At 40.4% G+C, this 20,300-nt stretch overlaps 1 protein-coding gene across 1 annotated transcript in view; it reads right to left on the bottom strand.

Moving 5' to 3' along the window:
* The window catches only part of igsf11 (immunoglobulin superfamily member 11), a 92,305-nt gene extending 72,028 nt beyond the window's left edge, over nucleotides 1-20,277 (bottom strand). Inside the window, exon 1 of the mRNA XM_036537113.1 lies at nucleotides 19,720-20,277. Coding sequence (XP_036393006.1) covers nucleotides 19,720-19,783 — 64 coding nt within the window. The 5' untranslated portion in view covers nucleotides 19,784-20,277. The remainder of the gene's footprint in view (nucleotides 1-19,719) is intronic.
* Between the last annotated feature and the right edge of the window lie 23 nt (nucleotides 20,278-20,300).

Below are 20,300 nucleotides of genomic sequence, written 5' to 3' on the forward strand. Positions count from 1 at the left end.
TGATCATTTTCAAATTGTCTTCTTTTTGAACTCTAGGCTAGACTGTTTCTCCCAGCCCGGTAACTCCAATCTATCCAGGGAGACAATGCAGGGAAAGCGGTGAAAACACATGGTTTTATAATCTTTACTCCAGCAATGCATGAAAAACCTTTGATCTTCTTCGGCTTAAGTTTATTCTCTTAGGGCAGAATCCTCCAACATAAAATCTGACTCAACATAGCAATATTACAGCGCTCACCACCTGGTTCTTAGAAAATGCATGTCAAGTCCAATGAAAAACACTGACATCTTGTCATAGGCCATTAAACATTGAGCACTTTTATTTTAAATGGTTTCACTGTTGCTGCATTTTCCCTTAATAGATGTCCATATCTATTTGTCCAGCTGTTTCATGTATTCAAAGTAAACAGCATGGCTATAGAGCGACCATTTGAAATTTCCTGTGCAATAGTGGGCTTGAAAAGGTCATGGTGAAATGTAAAAAACTTCATCCTTGACTTAACGACTCGAAAGTGACAGAGAACCTAGTCAGACACTTAAAGCAGAACAGAGCTCAAAGCCTGATCGATCATATTAAGCAGTCTACATTATTTTAGTGTCCACATACTGTGAAATCCAATTTACTGCCTGATGCATTCCATTATACTGTACTAGTTTCATATGTTGTGAATAAAACTGTCCACCCCAAATGCACATATGAATATGGGAATTAGATTTATGGCATCCATTATAACATATACACTTCATACACATATGCAGATATATATCTTTTTAAAATAATCCCATAATTTAGGTTTACAAGACAAACTGCAGGAAAATTCTTTGTAAAAAAAAAAAATCTTTGCCCATCTTCCAGCTGAACAAAGTACAGAATGTAAAGATAGTATTTACCTTTACTGCTCTGATATAGAGGACATTCAAAGCCTGTCACCATTCAGCCTAATGGCGGCTGCTTTCTAGATTAAGTGGCTGCATTTCAGTGTCATAGAAACGCAATCATTTCATCAGACGTCAAGCAGGGCAAAAGTGCTCCGCTCCGCATCGGGAATGTCGACTCGAACTAGACTGAGTGGCGAAATGATGAAATCCTGACAGTTTGCGTTTGGTAATGACAGCTACACAGAAATCCATGTGCTAAGAATGGTAACCAGAGTGAAATGTCAAAAAAAACAAAAAAAAAAACGGCCAACCCATGCCCTTCTGTTCGCTCAGTAAGAGAGGTGTGCAGGTGGAGGTGGGCTAATATTCGTATGAGGACTGTAACATTTAGAGATTTTGAATCCATAACAACGCCTTTCAAAGAATAGTATATATTGGGAGCTCACCGGCCCCTGCTCGTCTAAACATTTTTGGGTGTGTTATCATTTTCACATATTGAAGTCTTTTTTAAATGCTTTTTCCATGTCTGTGACATCCTTGACCACACAACGGCTTTGAACCATCAGAGGCTTTCTTCCACTATTTTTAGGCTTGCAGAAATCATCTACTTTCATTTTAAGTTGGTGAGCATTCCGAACTATTTCCAAGGCAGACAATTGGTACTAACAGCATGCACCATTAAAAAAAAAATGTTAGTTGCCATGGAGACTGTGCAGCACAAGGGCTATTACCTCACTAAACTGCAAGTATGAGCCACTGAAATGTATAAAAAATAACAGCCTTTAATGTTTTGGTGTCCTTTATTATTTAGTTGTTTTGGAACTCTGCATATTTAGTTATGTTATGTCTTTTGTCATGGCAAAGCCATTCCCGCAAGGGTTGTGATGTTTGAAAAGTGAATCTTAATTGTCATGAAAAAAAAAAAAAAACAGTGTAATGAGGCAAGCAAGCAGGAAACGAGGGTGTGGTGCAGCGTTAAGATGGCAAGTTTCAACTACATTTGTCGACACCAGGCAAATTAGCGCTATTAAACCCACACTGCAGATTCCACAGCGCAGTACCTAATAGTGTTTTAAGACTGTCTGGACCTACACTTCAGCACACCATATTTCAATAGCTAAATGTACATATATTATTGTTATATTTAGAACAGGGCATACATATTTAAAAAACAGTGATTTTGCTGAGCAGCTTGCGTGTGATCTCGTAATCTCCTGTGATGTGATGTCAGCACTTATCAGGCAGGTGTCTACAAGCGCACAATATGGTCTGTCTGCAGATCTGGGGGGGAGTAGCATCCATTTTTAAATAATGATGCAGCTGTATAATATTTTTGATATAATTTGTTATTTATGAACTATGAATCCTTTTTGCATAAGTATCTTTGGTATTTATTCTGGGAGGATTTCTTAACTATTTTTGTGGGTTTTGGCATATTAAAATCCTGGGTTGAAAGGAACAGTCAAAATCAGTGGATGGCAATAACTCGGCTTGGAATGGCTGCATTGAACCAAATGCATGTAGTAATCAAAAAACTGGGTGAGACTTATTATCATACTATCTCTATTTAAAATTTTTACTTGCAAGAATCACGCAATCTATTGGTAACAATCAATGTGGGCTTAGCTACAATATATAAAGCACCTATAAAAGTACTAAATTGAGTCCAGTGGTACATAATTAATGAAAAAAGTTCAAAGCTGTTCACAAATACAACAAATCTCTTATATCCCACTAATTAGCAAAGAATATATTGTAAAATATTTTGAGAATGCAGTTTAGCTAAGTGCCTGGATGGTAATGTGGAAAGAATACTCTTCCTGAGTCTTTTAATAGTCGTAAGACCAGTGAAAGAAATGCATCTCAAAAACTGGGCATACCACAACTACAGAGGCCTCACATCATGAAAGCAAATTCATGGCAGGCACCACAGCACCAATGATCATGGAGACTCTCAAAATAATTAACATGAGTTAACACATTATCCTAAGTTTAAATTTAGTTAAGGACACTGCACTACAGCGAAGTTTGGCCAGTGCCAGCAATTCCCATGATGACATTCCAATAATTCACGTGAGTCACGTCACTGTTATTTTATTTGATAAAAGATTTTATATGAACAGTAAACACTTTGAATCCATTCCGTTTTTTGAAGAACTTAGCTGAGGACACTTCATAATTGAATTAAGAAGCTGCTTCAAACATGAATGTCAATTTTACCCCTTCATCTGAAACTCTTTTAACTCTGCTTTTAAGAATCAAGCACTTATAAGAATGAAATCATCCGGGAAGGGTGTGACTCTTATGAGTAGAGTGTTGTGTGGAGGACCCAAAAACACACGCCGATGTTACGGGTCATAACGAGACAACATACAGGTAGCTAATGAATGAGATGAAAAATCAAAATAGCAAAACAGTCCTGCACTGTTTGTAACAGCTAATCTAGTTACTGTGTTTACCACCAGCCCTCGAACAACAAGAAAGCATGTACTGCAAATTATAGAGGTAATAAAATCAGTGAAGAATGAGGACAACTCAAATCAGTAAGGAGACTCCGAGCAGAGAGCTATTCCCAGAGAATAGGAAACTTAAGGAGCATAACCATTTAATGACGATTCTGTGTGTACGTGTCTCCTTCCATATAATCCAAATGTAATTATTTTCACAAATAACCAGCAAAGGGTGATTGTGGATTATTTCTCAAGAAAGTTTGCAGAACACTTTACGCTTTACCCTTATGGAAGAACCACAGCCCTGCAATGTCTAAGACCGGTATATCTCCCTTTGATGACACACAGCTTCGATCACAATGCCTAACTGCGTTGCCTGCTGGCTGATGGCCATAAGAAGAGGTTTTCTCTCTATTAGTCTTATCTGAGAGTGTAGAGCTAATGTTATTGCTACTATTACAATTATTATTGTTATTGTTGTTATATGGCATCTGTTAACATCCACCACCCCACCCCTCCAAAAAAGTAGCAATTATTAAGAAATAAGAGGAATCTTGGAGTACAAGGGAAATCATTCGGTTGCTTCAGCAATCATAAGCAAGCCAAGCCCTATCATGCGCTTTCTCTTTACCTCTTTGAACACTGAAGTTGAAGACATGTTATGTTCCGCTACAGTTTCAAAACATTGTAAATTCAGCAGTCACTTCAGTTAAACAACAACTAACTATAAGGGATAGTTAAATGCACCACTTGCTTAATGAATTACACTATTGAAGACTGAATCCTGGACTAGTTTTCCTTTTTTTTCATCCTGTGCCTGGCATGACAGGAAAGAGAGATGCACATTAGCCTTCCTTTGAATTTCTATGACTGCGTACGATTTACCTCCCTGAGGACGTCAGAATCTTTCAGTAGGTCTAGGACTTATCTTGGCAATGTCTACTACAATTCATTTTAACCGTAAGGACTCTATAGGTAGTGAGACTTTCTCTCAAAACTTGGCAGTTCCCAAGAGTATTGAGTCACTATCATTTCTGATGCCATGAGAAGATCTAGTCTTGCTTTTGTTGTGTGCACAGAAAATAAAGGAGCCTCAAGCTACTGCAAGGACAAAGAAATGGTGCACAGACAGTCTTATTCAATAATTAGTCTGTGTTCCTGCATTATACCATCTGTCCATGCCAACACTTTCTCCAAAACAACTATGAAAGCTGACATTCTTTCTAATTCCCGTGTCTCTCAAGACGTCCGGCCCCCATTTGTTTCGAACCCGCAGTTCTTTGTGCGTGTTTAAATAGTACAGTTGCACATTGTTTCTCCCATAAAACGTGCTGAGAGATGATCTGAAACCTTAGCTGCTGGAGTTCATCCAAGGAGCCAGATACCCCTATCAATCCAGTCCTTGTCTTCTGCATCTACTCTGAAAGAGATTTCTCATGCAGATGGCAAACAGTGTACCATGTACGATGGTCTCCACTGACCCAGGACATAGAAGATGGTCGTAAATAGCGAAACTTTTTTTTTTCCTATTTCCTTTTATTTATCTGGTCAATTCTGTTTCCAGACTTAATCTGTTATCAGCACAGGAACAGTTATTAGCAGCCCGTCAGGTCATAGGTCACCTAATCTGGACCTAATAAGAGCTCAGAGTCAAGAGCAAGAACTTTGACCCCATTTTCCATTTTTCTAAGAAAGATCATGTACATCATGTAACATGTGCTGGACTACGCCAGCAGGATTTTGCATTTGCTGTTATAACACAGTATAATTGCATAGTGGATAAATGTTTCATTGCATATATGCAGCTGGTCCCATTTTTATCCCTCAGACCTTACTTTCACTTGTCAAGTGCATATTCAATCACTAGGAGACCACCACAGTTGGTAGCCTTGAACTGGATCACATTTAGTTTCATAACAAAACGGACTTGTCTAATCTTCATGGCAAGACCAATGAACCATGTTATGTAGCTGAGCCCACTACCCTTAGAAGCAGACCACGGTTGACTTTGGTCTGCTCGCTTGAAACGAATCCAGAGCACAATGCTGACAGCCGGCCTTCACAGTGGCTGAACCACAAACCCTTGGTGCCCATATTGAAACCATGTGGCCTTCGCAGTCTCGGTTCTTCTTAAGTGGAGGACCTGAACCTCTGCAGCTGGACCATTTAGGTATGACAAATCTGTGGAGTGCACTAGCTTTCTGTTTTTTATGTTCCTTTTTACGCTGCACCTCAAACACTGACCCCAATCTGTACTTTCAATTGAACCCATGAAGCGACCATTAGTTCTGTTTGGTTTAGCATAGTGGAATGAGCACTTCTTTATTTATGACATATGGACAGACACTGGGTAATGATCTGCAGGACAGTAGGGGAGGCCGCTTGCCAATCTCAGCCGCGGCTCTTCCAGTTCATTACCAATCCCCGTCACGTCGTCTGCGACTCTCCAGCAAATGAGGTGTGACGCCTCTGTGGGCTAATTCCCAGTTATGACAGATATTAATAATGTACCACGCGTGTTCAAATATCAGTTTACGGCTTTTGCCTGGGTGAGGGGAACACATTGCTTGGAGATGTGCTCTGGATGAGGTCTCGGGGTGTTTTACACCTTATTCCTGCCTCCCTGAGAGTTCACCTGAATTTCCTGTTTTTCCAGGATCCCCACATCTCTACTAATCAGAATTATTCTACACCCTTTTCCTTTTCAGCTGCGGTTTACTTTGCAGCTCAGGACAAAGGCATGATAACAACGTGGTGCCACTGCAGTACAAATGTGAGGCTCCTCCAGAACATGTGCACTGCCTGTACCCAGAGCAAAGTCACAATTACACTGACATAAAACTGCGTCTGAGCTGCGAAATGAAATGCTCCCCCATTGCTCACCTTATCATCACATACCCTAATTACACAGATCTTACAACGCTATACATTAGCATACAAAGAGACCCTCAAAAAATATGCAGCCTATCTGACTTCATATGGATAACTGTTGCCTGGGTTTTGGCTGCTAAAATGTTCTTTCCTTAATGGAAATGGTTTGTTAGTTGTATTTTTTTCTTCCCTCCCTCTTGGGTCTTAACCTGGATTATAGCACTAAGGGTTCATTAATCATTAAGGATTTAGACCTTTTTATTATTGCTCATATATACTTAATTAGCTCGTCAATGAACCACACATGCATATTTAACAACAATGCTTTTATATTTTCACAGGTGCAACACTTTGCCAGCAAAATGTCAAACAGACATTTTTGCAGACGTTTTATTATGAGAGCATTTAGATTTTACTGGAATTCAAACTTTGACACTGCCACCTCAAGATCAGGTAGAAAATATATCTGTTTCCATGGTGATCTTGTGAGTCTAGAAACTGCGTCACCAAATTATCGGGATAAAAAAAAAAAACACTTAGTTGAACTCACACATTTCCTCACAGATATTTTAGAAATGTAGTGCAAAGAGATCAGACGACTGGGCACCTTCACATGCAAACTCGACGCTAACACTCCGAGCAAAGTAGACATGCTTGAAGACTGCCCTAAGGTTGCTTGGTTCACTGCTACAATGTCCCCAAGGCAAGAAGCTTTACCTGGCTCCCACAGTTTGAATGTAATTGAAGTGCTTCACATTACCACATAAATAGCAAAAATGCTCAAAGGACCACCCATATTACAATCCTCTCCATCCCGCAGGAGCCCAGCATCATTTGCCAAGACTGTGATGAGGAGCATTGTTTTTAAAGTTGTGACAGCCTGTCTGATCATGTTTTGTCTTACCCCCCTCTCGCTACTGCTTGGAGGACCAGTGCGGAAACTGAAAAGCAACAGTGTTTCAATTTTAAAGCTGTTGGCCGCACTGTTAGGAGGGTAGTCGCATCTGGAGAGGGCCGTTTCTATAGAGCTGGACCATGGAGACAAAGTCTTGGTTACCCATTGAACCTTCCTGCCGTTCTGGCAAGATGGCAGCCACTGAGCTGACATTGCCCATGTGGCAGATCGGACATCCTGAATGCCACTGCCACTTCGCTTGAGTGTAAAAACTCACTTCTCCCTCAGCAAAAACATTTCATTCTCTTGATGTTTTGCTCAACCAATAGAGTGGTCTCAGTATGGTGTATATTGTCTGGGTTATGCTCTTTCAGCAGCTTGTTCTCCTCTGAACACATGGTCTAACAAGTAACTTCCAATACATTTGAACCAATATGTTATTATTGATGCAGGGCATTTATTCAGCAAGATTATCAACCATGAAGCACGAGCAGAGAATTCTTTTTGAGCCATGCTGCCATAATAGGAAGTCTTAAAAGGGCTACAAGCATTTAGAAGATCTTTCATGTAAAGGATTGGTTTTAGTATTTGACATAATTCTGTAGATAATATAACAGAGATGCATACCTGTTTTGCATTTTAAAGATACCAGCTTTGCTGCTGTCTTACGCCAGCAATTTGACTGTTTTGGGGTTTAGTGAGACCTTATATTGAACAAGAGATGTTTGCCTGATTCATCTCAACACCCTGAATCCCCCGACCACTAAAACACTTTAAAAAAAAAAAAAAAAAAAACTTGCAAATACAAAGAGAGCCACACAGGCCTTCACCAGGCTTTTAATGCTAGAACAGAGGGCCACTTGTTTTCATGCCACACTGGCAGGAAACTTGGAAGTCATGATGTATTCAAATGGAAATGAGCCAGAGCAATCAATGCCCCTGTGTCTGGTACCCACTACCCCACTGAAAAGCCCCATCGCCAAGGATACCAGTTCTACCCCGATAGCCGGGAGGTAAACGGCAGGAATTCTATGCAGCTCTGACCAAGCATTTTTAAACCGCTGTTTTCGTGAAAGCTTCACCCTCCCCTCCCAGTTTTCCTTTTAATAAGTTTTCAAATAAACAAGAGGAATCAACTCAAAATGAGAACAACACTTCCCTCAAGCGCCTTTTTTTTCTGTCAGAAACATGACACATTACTGCTACTTTTCACAGCACACCTGAATCCTCTGCAGCCATTGGTAAGGAAATGTAGCATACATAAAGCATTACATAAGGAAACAGACTTCACGGGCTCCCCCCCCCCTCCTTCCAAGACAAAAAGTCAAGAAACGTCAAGTTTGGAGTTTAGAACCTTCTGCCCCGAAACCCCGAGGCCACTAAGCACAAACCAAAGGGAATAGCAGTGGCGAGAGCTGGCAAGGTTAAGCCAACAAGCCCAAAAGATGAAGAAAGGGGGAGGAACAGGGGGTGAGAGATGGCACATGCCTCCATCTTGGCAGTTTGTCTCAGTGGGCTGAGTCACAACCCTCCCACTCCCAACACCCAAGAGAAGACCAACCACATACCTTGTTGTGCTACTGAGTGTAAATTCCATTAGGAGGTCAACCTGAACCACAAGCACCTTACTAACAGCTAAAACAATTTCCCTCTGACCTGCTAACAAAAAGGCTAACAGTCTTTCTGCCAAACACACCTGCAGAAAACTGGAGAGCAGCTCTTGCAAAATAAAACTGTCTCTCCAAAAATTAAAAATTAAAAATAAAAAAATGGATGCTCACAATTAAAGACACCCTTCGCCTTGTCAAAAGTCTATTAATTCAGAATGTATGCAAAAAACCATAAAGGCTCATTTGCATGCTAATATTTAATTAATATTTCATCCCAAATTAAATACAGATTAATTATAACTGCATTCATTTTGCAAAGCTCAGCCATATTATCATTTGAAGTTGAGATAGAGAGGGCTTTCATCTCCTTTCCAAGCTTGTTTCAGACAATGGAAAATAGCATCTCTCGTGGCATTATGAATCCAATAATGGAAGCCTTGATGAAGCTCAAAGAACCACTCCCTCTCATAATTTTCGATGACACTTAAATTCCAATTATGCAACGTAATCTAATCGTTTGCATCTATTTCTGCACCCGCGAACACGCGCTCAGTTTAGCGACTTCCTCCCCGACCCGCCATTTTTACATTCCTGGAACCCGCTGGGATGTGGAAATCAAATATACTGCGCAAATAACTTCGTCGGGAGGAGCTCAATTTCATATTCACTTGGATGCAAACTGTATTTCTACAACAGCGTAAATTTGCGCGGCTTCTGAGGTCTGTTTCGCGATCTGCCGTTCTGAAATGTAATGCTGATGTTCTGTCCTGCTGAACTTTGCTGACCTGCATCTCAGACTGGGTTAAACTACAGCCAGGGACTTCAAGTCTTTGAGATTCCTGTTAAGCATGCTTTTTCATGAACGCTAGCCCAGGAGATGCTACTGCCTGGTTGTGCTTTGGCAGTGCTAGTGCCTTTATTATTTCATAGTGATATCATCAGCCATGTTCTGACTTGGCAGGAGCTCTTAGGGAGATGGGTGACGTGCTGAAAATGCTGGCCTTCGCATTAGTTCAAGCCGGGCCAGGGAAAGAGGCTTCCCCTCCACTGAACTTCACAGATACATAAACCCACGCTATCCGTAATCTATAAATCACTGCATAGGGAACTGAGAGTTGTAATCTGCCAAAAAGCCTGTCTTAGCGGAAGATTTGGGGCAAATAAACAGGGGAGCACTTTAATATTTTACACATTGTCTAATTCCGCGCTCCCCTGTTCGAAACGTGCTGCACCGCCTTTTCCATTTACCCCAGCGCGCGCTTAAAGCTTCTCAAATAGCCCGGGAATCTACTTAAAAGCCTTTCTGCTCCGGGATAACACACTAATGGGTTACACATCGCTGTACCAGGATCAGTGTCACACCTCATATTAAAGCCGATAGATAAATCTTACATTATGGTATTGTTGTTTTTTTTTTTTCATTGCATAAGTCTTATTGATTCCATGGGATCGGAGCTGAGAGAATTACCATGCTTGGCATGCATGAAGACTGGTCATGTTGTGAGGGAGACCACACAGACCGCTGTATTAGGGTCAAGCATTTTCAGTGGCATTTGTGTATTTATTGCACTTTCATACCTGCCTGTAAGAGGAAAGGGAACCAAGGGATTTGTGACACAGATCACTGCATAAGTGGCGGTGAGCGTTGCACATGCTTGCATGAAGGTAATGCAATGTTGCTAAATGAATGTAATGTAATGTATTGCAATGCAATGTAATGCGTGATCAAACGAGGAAGGGACAACAAAAGCCACGTAGGCAAGCAAAGTTATCCGTTGGTGACGCTGCCTCGGTTCCAGTCCCACAACCGAAACACACAGCAACAGTTCTCCATCAAATATAGAGCAGTGCATGATGGGAAAGAAATTATCAGGGGGGTGCTGACAGTCTCCTTCCTGTGCGCGATAATGCTAAGGAAGATCCACACGATATCATCACCCAGTTATTTGCAAGCCATCTCCTTGAATGGATGCATCAGCTACGCGTACAACCTAATATACTCAGTAGCTGCATAACGTTCTGCAGATACGAGGACTCCAATTCAATTTCCGCGCACACACGCAACAGTCGGGCATTTTTCATAATAATTATCTAGTTCGTTTAACTCTCTGGCCAACTTGACGTACTGATTCATTTTCATTTTCATTTGTATCCGACTTGACACATTCATTTTGCTTTGCAAAAGGGAGTGGGTGGAGTGATGTCACTGAAGAGGAAGCTCTTTAGAGATATGTACAACATCTGTTCAGATGTTCCTACCACAACTGCGTAACACTGCTGGGCATTTCATAGTCTGTCCTGGCAGACAAATTAGATATTTATGACAAATGTATGTTATTCAAAGGGAGCTTTCTGGTTCCAAAATGTACACTGAGATACAGGTTACTGATTTTGATGCCTGTGTCAATGCAGCATTTATACGCCTTTTCTGTTATGTTATCTACAGTAGGTACACTTGTTTTCTTATTTCTCATTTGGTCTTTGGTTTTGTGGCCAAGACAAAAAAATCACCATTAGGCAATGTTAGATGCTGCTAGACCCAAAACTAAAGGTTATATTTATTGAATATTTTCCCAAAATAACAAAAGGTATCCATAAGACCAGACACATCAGCATGCTTTTGCATGTACCCTATGCTGGGACAAAGGAAACAGGAGCAAGTATCAACGCTCAAAACTCATGTCAAAATGTTTTCTAACCAACAGCCACACTGCTGATACATTGATCAGTGAGCCTTGCATCAGTGAGCTGTTGATCAGTTCACAAGCAGCACTGAGCTCTGAGCCTGGTAATGACAGCGGAGGGTAGTTGCAGCTGCTCGTGTGAACCAGTAAGCTATCCAGTTCATGATAAATTCATCGCTACTTTGCCATTAAACTTTAAACTTCATGTTTAATGGAATAGTTTATTTTCCTTTTGATATCGCCCATTAAATTATGTTCTGTTCTGGAGACATATATCCCAGTTGTACCTGAGTGGAACAGGAAGATGTGCATCTCAAACAGCTTATGTAAGGACCAAAGGAAGTGGCAACCAGGGTAAAAAAAAATCTTTGATTCACAACTGAATTCATCCCAAAATCTGCACTGTAGATTAGGAAACAGGTGCGACATCTCATGTTCTTGTTGGGACTGACTTCAGAGAGAACTGTGACAGAGAAATCATAGAAGCAACTATCTGAATGCAGACAGAGATGTATAATGCAGCACAGTCAACTTTTGTATGTGCAACTGAATTTTATTGAAAAGAAAAAAAATACAAATATAAAGTGTTACAAATCAAAATCAGGACAATAGCTGTGGCTGCACTCTCCATGACATATTCTGTGCTGTTGCTTTATGGGTATGGAAGAAAAAGACTGGGGACACGCATAATTTCCATACAACATATTGAACCTTACATCCACCAACCTCATTAGAAATTTGTCTCATGGAAATAACAGTCAGCGGATGACAAAACCTGTTGTTCCATTTTTCTTTCACACCTAATGTATCAAACAGATTTATCCAGGCAACAGCGAGGAGCCAGACAGCTGCTGGAATTTAAAAGCTTTCTAGCACAAAGGGTTATTTGCAGGCAATCAGAAGCAGAGGTGCCTACCTCGAGCGGCGGAGGCCACCATTACAGGAGACCCAGCCCCACGCTGTGCGCCTGAAGGGATTCTTGTGGCGAGTATGTGTAATTTGAAAAATCATTTTTTGTTGCGAATATGAAATTAGCCCTGGCGTATTTATAGAACATGGCAATTATCTGGTCAAGATGCATACGCTTCGTGTTTTCCTCTCTTTCAACTTGGCACTTTAATGTCTGAGAAAATCCTGTCTGTCCTCACACCGGAGACTAGGCTACTTGTTGACGGACAAACGTATTGATAAAAAGCACTCTGAAAACATCAGTCATGCTTCAGGCATTAAGCTGTATACTGAAATGTGTACAAGGATGAAAGCAGAAAAGTGAGACAGTTTTAACATTGGGGTCATTTTAAACTAGAAATGATACAGTGACACGTTCCTAAATGATGCATTACCACAACAATGCCCCTAACCCTTGGCTGTTCAAGAAAATGTATATTATTTGAATATTTCATCATTTTTTTCTCTACTTTGCAGAAAACTAAATTCATTAATAAGGAGCATGTTTTTTTATTTGTACCTTTGGCATACATATTACAGAACATACACCCTGAAGCCTCAAAGAGGTTAGCATCAGTCTGACAGCATACGGTTTATGTCCTGCTGGTGTACAGGTCATAAATTTGTCCTGTATCAAATATATATATATATATATATATATATATATATATATATATATATATATATATATATATATATATATATATATATATATGTATGTATATGTATAGGAATAGGTTTGATAGGCTCAATAGGTAAGCTGAAGTAGGTTCTGTTGAATATTCATGATGGAAATGAGATTTGAATGGAGCAGGGAGAACTGGAAGGCGAAATTGAAAAAGGAGGAACTGATTGCAACACTCACTGTAATTTCACATCTGTGGTTCTTGGGACTACCTCAGTAAAAAGCCTCAAAAGATGAACCACAACTGATACAGGCTCCCACGGCTTTGTAGGATAGATGATAGTCCTACACCATGGCCATGTTTCACTGAAAACACATTATGTCTCTGGGGTTCTTGTTAAATACCTCCCAGTACAGAGGGAACAAAATATACGCACTGGCTTTTGACCCACTGACCCGTCTTTTTTATGCACTCTACCTCATCATTTCAGCACACTTGCTTCAAGGATGCAAACAGCTTTAGTACAATAGATGGGCTGTGATCTTCTAGAGCAGTATGTTGATTCACTGTATGTGCTGGAAGTTGCTTTTAGAGAGTTAGGTTTGTTTAAAATATTAACTGTACACACATTTGGATTTGCCATTTCTTTGCAGTTAATCAGCTGTAAGTACTGTTTGATAATAATGTACTGACAGAGGTGTGTTTGCTTAAACAAATTAGGTCAGTTATCTCAGTTATGTTTTGTAACTGAATGAATTGTTTCATTTATTGTTCTATGTCCTCTATAGTACTGGAGAAAAGGGTTAAAATACCCTTGCTTAAACCTTTCTGTTGGGGCAAATTCATTTCCAAAAAGTGACAAACTTATTTCAATAAGGCTGTTCAGGTGTTTTCAATTAACAGTTCAAATAAACTTGATTAATTAAGACTTAGGCTAGGCTGTCAGGACATTCAGCAAGCTGAGTGGACCCCATGGACAATGACTACGACTGCTCTAGAAAAAGAATATGTAGCTTGCAATTTATGGTCTTTTGCTGTTGTGGCGGTTATTTGCCATTTGCCAAATTACTATTTTGTGGCAATTCAGTCAATAACAATATTAGTAAAACAAGTCATATAATATGGTTTCAGGTTGCATTTGTAGGAGAAATAGAATGTACATGTTCTCAATTTCACTTTCAAGACCCTCCCAGCAGAATGCTCTCCATAGTAGACCAAAACATTAGACATTCTGTATATGTACATGTGTATATGTACCTTCCTAACCCATGAATCACATCACTAAACAATCATACCTCTTCATATTATGACATCAAAAATATCTCACTTCCCAATCCCCTAAATTCAACCAATAAACTGTGATGCAAGTGTCTCCACTACAGGCGTACGCACAAGGGAAGCTCAAGCCTGTGCTCTCTAAACCGAGGGGAAATGGGCCTAAAAAGGCTTTTCAGCACCAGGGACAACACGCAGGTGACACTCCATTTAAATGGCATCAAAAGATGCTCTTTCCGTTCTTTTTCACCACTTCCAAAGCAGGAAGTTGCCGGTGGCCATGCAAATTCAGAGCCACACAGTGTCAAATTGGGCTCAGCGAGGCCACGAAACAAAACAAGTCAAATTAAAATCTGAATGCGTTTATTCAAAGATGTAGGTTTACATCTGAACTCAGCATAAGTGAGAGCTGCTTTTTGCAGGGGGTGGGGGTAGGGGTGGGGGGGGGGGGTCTACGTCAATGTGCTCCTCGCAGGAAGCTGTCGCTCTCTCAAATATCCTCTCCCCAATCATTTATTAATACACTTCCACGGAACGGGTGATCGCAGTACTTCTCCCTCATCCCTTTCTTTTTGCTCTCTTCCTCTGCCCTCTCTGTCGTTCACGCTCGTGCACTCTGCGAGCAGTCCCAAAGGTCTTTTAATTTTTGAGAGGCTATTTATAGTTTAAGATAATCGAGGTGGAAACTTCCATCTGTCCTACACACATTCCAGCTGCTCCTTTTCAGAGGGAAAAAAATATAGATTTTGTGTCTATTTCTGTATTATTTCTCTTTTTTGGATCGCCCATGAACAGATTTTTCACCAAAGCTATTTTTTGAAGAATAAACCTTCCCTCCTTCAAACCAATGAAAGGTTTTCCCTTTTTTTTCTGTCACCACCAGGTGTGTTTGTGCAGGCTACATCAGTCAACATGGAGGGTACATGATCATGAGGCCACTGCCACCATACCTCAAAAGATTTTCATTGAAATTCACTTCCCCAAAGCTCCTGCTGTTGGAGGTCTCCCTGAACACGGCATTTCTGAGGGTGCGTGCCCGACCAGAGGTGCTTTGGTTTCAGGATCACAGCTGTTGCATCCTGGGGCTCAAGGAAGCGTAAGGACTGCATCAAGGTCACCTGGTTCTACTTTCCTGTCCATTGCCGTCAGGGACAGAGTCTGAGAACACTTTTAATGCCATGGTGCATTGACGAGAGCTGTCTGTAGAACTGTTCTGGGCTGCTGTGAAGCGCATAAGGTAGATCATTTGGACTATTTATGTGATTTGTGATTATTTACAAAAATGAACCCAACAATCAAACATCAGAAATTCACTTCAGAACCATGCCAGATAAGTCCAGGTCGAGAAAGGCCAGGCCCTGCTTGAAGCTATTCCAGATATTAAAACTGCTTTGGGAAGAATCATGGAAAACTTGAATTCTTTGAAAGTGTCAAAATTTGAAATTTGAATCTAAGATTCTTTGGTTGTTTCGGCCAAAGAAAATCCAACTAATAAAAGCATTAGTTCTTAAAAGATTTAAAGTCTAAAGCACTTTAACCAATTACCCCAATGACTTTTTCATTTTAATTGCAAGCATTTTAAGGTTAACAGAAAAATTACACATCATAGCGTATGCCTGAGAGACATGTATATGAAACACACAGATAATGCTTCCAAATTCAGTGATTCATAAAGAATATTTTCCGGGGCAGAATTTCTGAATATGAGAAAGTGTAAATAAGATACATCAAGATCAAAGCCTGTGGGAAATATATTTTGTATTTTCTCACTGTTATCCATTGACAGCTATTGATTAAGCCAATATTTACAGATCAGTTACCATTGCGTGATGTATGTCCCATGTGTAAAGCAACAATTTGTAGTGACAAGCAAACAAAATAAATGTCTGAGGGACAAAACATTATGCATGGTACATAGTGAATAATTCATTTCCTCTACATGATTCAAACATATTTCATCATTCTTTCCCTCCCCCCTTTCTTACACAAACACATAGTTTCTATGTTTTTTACACACATTTTAACCTATAATACCGACACGGTAAAGTTTAACTACAGAAAACTGGCCACACTGCATATTTGCAACTTGTTATATTTAACAGCTAGTTGAAAAGTTCAGGGCCACCACTTCAGATCAAATTAATTTGCAGAATTGATCTGCATGCCGGCTTGGTTCCCAAAGTCCCTCGAGCGTTACTGTCAGATCGTTAGAACATGCTCCCTAGAACTGCGCAGCAATGGGAGGTCCGAGGTTCCACTTTTACACAGCGGAACCAATCAGACATTTATTCTGTCAAAGTGAATTGTCCCATCCAACGTCTTTACAGCATATGTTATTATTTTTTTAAACTTAACTGAAAGCCTATAATCATGTTTCCCCGTCTGAGAACTTTTTTTTTCCTAAAATCTCTGTTCTCTCAGGGCCTTACTTTTTCCCTGACTCCATCTGCCTTCTGGTCATTTGTAAATATGAACAATGAAATATTAATGAATGAGATGTAAAGCTCCTGAATAGGCATTTTTTAAAAGTGGGACTGACAGTTTAATTTCTCTGCTCTGAAGTCATAGAGCCCATTTGCAAGGCTTTCTGGGAGGGAAAGCGATGAGGCTGTTTCTGCCAGAGAGGCGTGGGGGCGAAACACTGGACAAAGTTTATCTTAAGAGACACGGTCCAGTCTGGAAAAATTAAAGTGTCTCGCAGAAGTCAACACTGACACTACCCATGCAGATACAAAGTGTATCCACCCTCTCCGCAGTCCAACTTCCTGCCATGCGGCTGAGAGATGGCAACATTCAAAATATAATCATTGTGTGATTTGGGATGGCAAAGACATTCGATAAATCAGTGCAACTTACGTAAATAAGTGACAATATGCAGTAACAACGGACACACAACGGAGGGCATTCAATACAGTTCACAGTTAAAAAAGATGAGAGATGGAAAAAATAAATATTTTGCATATACACACATATATATATATATATAAATGTGTGTGTATACGCTCTGTACATTTTGTATTACTGTAGTAACACAAAAGGTTTTCTTAAAAAGGATTAACCATTTGTCAATTGAAGGAGCTGACTGACATTTAGTACTAGTGCTTGTAGTAGTTTACAACTGTGAAAGTCAAAGGTGAATGTAACACAATCTACAGGCGGTGCATGGAGGGTCGGCCATCACCTTGGGCCTTGAACAGACCTTGAATACTCGCATCATAATGAATCAACCCATTTATGTGCAGTGTGCTGATCTGAGACCAAAACTTGTTGAACTGAGAGCACGGAAGGGGAAACTTCACGTCTTACTGCCCACCCACGCACCCAAAGGAAGGCCGGCACCCCTAACCTTTCACCAAATTGTGGGGCTGCATCAAAGACAACTGCTGAGAAGGACACTGACAGCCTCCCTCTTTTTCCGCTCGCCCTGAAAACGTTGGCGCGTTAGAGGAGGTCCTCATTACCATCCTATCTCCATATTGTGCTCAATGACAATGAGTCACGAGCGTACAACTCCATGGGGACACGTTTCTCTCCTGCAACCGCTGCCTAATAACCAAACAAACTGAAAAAGAATTTGAGGTTCACCTCCAAAGGGGTCGAGAGAGCAGTCAGCAGGGCGCCCTGTGTATTCTGCAGCTTTGATGACTGAGCTCTATTAATTCAGTCATTAGCTAAATAATAGCAATAACCCTGCATGTAATTGCCTTTCAAGGTCTGACGACCTCCCAATACATGACCCTGGTTCCTGACTTTCCATTGCCACTCCCCTCCCTTCACTTTCTCCTCCTGTTTGCAGATGACCAGCTGCCACAGTAACTGCACACATCTACATGCCGCCATCCCTTAAATAATTTTCACACAAACAGAAGGGGAAAAAAATAAATAAATAAATAAATAATGAACACGGCAATGTAGGCCCAAATGCGAAATAACAACAAGACAAGCAGAGTGGCGTTAACAAGAAACACTGCTGGTCTTCAGGGAGTCGCACATGTACAGATCTGTGACATGGATCAATAAAAAGATAGCTACCCAGCAGGTGTGTTTATTCCCCTCACTTTGAAAATCAATACATTTTTATCCAAACCATGACATGTCAGCCTGTATCAATCACCTGTCCTGCTATGACCTTTCACTGCTCTGTCAATGGGGAATAAAACAGATTGCCTTGACTTGACTGATAGGGATGTCAGACTCACCAAGTGAGACAGTGCGAGACAGTCCCGACGCTCCACTCTGCTTTAATATTTGTGTTAAAGTAACAGGCAACATTAAAACCAATGGATTGTCTAGGATTACAGGAACACCGCATTCTAAGTTAAGTGCTCTGTGTTTTAAATGTTCTCGCCCCACTACTAACAAACGGCTCTATTAAGACCCTATTCGTGCGAGTGCATGCATGTGTCCACTCTCCACACGGTATCCATATACGTTTGGAAATACTTCATATCCACGGCATCTATTTGAATGCTTAACAATTTTAAATGAATAATTCTAAAAGCTGTTTTACTTTAATATCAATGGAAAGCAAACGTAAAATAGAATTTTGTAAGTCAATTAAATTCGTGTGTTTTGTTCAAATATTGTATTATGGAACTTTTGCCTTCACGTGCTGCAGGCAACCACAAAGCTCCTCACGTGGAGGCGAGTGCTCCTCTTAATCACCGGGATTAGCGGAGTGCAGACCTCCACCGTCTGGACCTCAGTTTCAGTTTCAAACCCTGTGTATTCCGCTGCATGTATTCTTCTGTATCTACAGTATGTACAGCTTTGTGTTCTCCAAACGACATTCAAAAACAGCATTCGTGTTACTTTCTCCATGCAGGCAGGAAAGGCATGGGTGACAGTATAGAGCGGGGAAGTGAAAATTACGTTAATTTCTTGCCAAATGCGACCCATTTGGACACGGGTGGTGATTCAAACGGAGGTACAAATGCATGAAAGGGGGTGGGTGAAATTTAATTACGATTTAGCAAACCGTTAAGTGGACAACCACCTCAACAGTCAGTTCCACATGGCTCCATGCTACAGCCCTTGTTAACTTCCATACAATGCTAATTGCAAAAATAATAATTTAACAGTAAAAATATAACAAACGTGTATACTCAAATGTCCATGCCTATTGTCGAATATGAATTTTCTGCTAGGAAAGTGCTAACAGTTATTGTAACGCTTGTCATTATTGTTGCAAAGTTTCTCATCCAATTGACTGATAAAAAAATTTTGTCCGTCGTATGGAACGTTTAAATGTTACACGTCCGATAAATATTCGGATTCAAAAATATGCCAGATTCTGTTTGTATATATTTGTGAAAACACATGATAAGAGATGTCAATGTACAGTATCTGGGAACAAATGAGAACACTGGAAATGTATTCGTGTAGGCCAGCGTACAACCACCATGATAAAGACGGCAATTATCAGGTTTAAAAACACTTGAACTTTTCAAAAAAAAAAGACCAGAAACAGCATGAACTTACCCTCCATACACAGTAAAGCTACCCAAGCAATCCATAGGTCAGAGTTATGGAATTTCACCATCATTCGTGACTACTTGGCCAGCCGTTTTGTGTAACCTCTTGGAGAAAATAACTTATATTCTTCCACAATGAGTTTCTTTGAAGAAAAACAAACAAACAAAAAAAATCAAAGCTAGCTGCAACGCATTAAAATAACGGCTATCAGTGTTTCACGCAGTCCACCGCAGCGCCTGTTTTAGATAGAAATAAAGCCTTCAGAAGCACACAAGGAAAAAAATACGGTAGCATTTCCTCACAGAAAGACAAAGCTGCTGTGTGCTCCTGACAACTTGTATAGGTCAACTTATTACGATTCGTTCTTCTTCGCTTGTTCGGTTTTTCGTTGCTTTATGTCATTAGAAACCTTTCGGCATCCTCCGTTTTGGTACACTGATTTCTGCACCTTTTCTAATTATCTGTAAAAAAGTGTTGGTAATGTAAATTCAACCGAGATTTGCAGCAGCGGCATAGCTGAATGTAGAGTTGTCTCTGCTTGGTTGCTGCCCCGGGATTTTCATCAGCAAGCATGCACTCTTCTTAGG

The sequence above is a fragment of the Megalops cyprinoides genome, chromosome 9 (genome assembly GCF_013368585.1).
Source record: "Megalops cyprinoides isolate fMegCyp1 chromosome 9, fMegCyp1.pri, whole genome shotgun sequence".
NCBI classification, from domain to species: Eukaryota; Metazoa; Chordata; class Actinopteri; order Elopiformes; family Megalopidae; genus Megalops; species Megalops cyprinoides.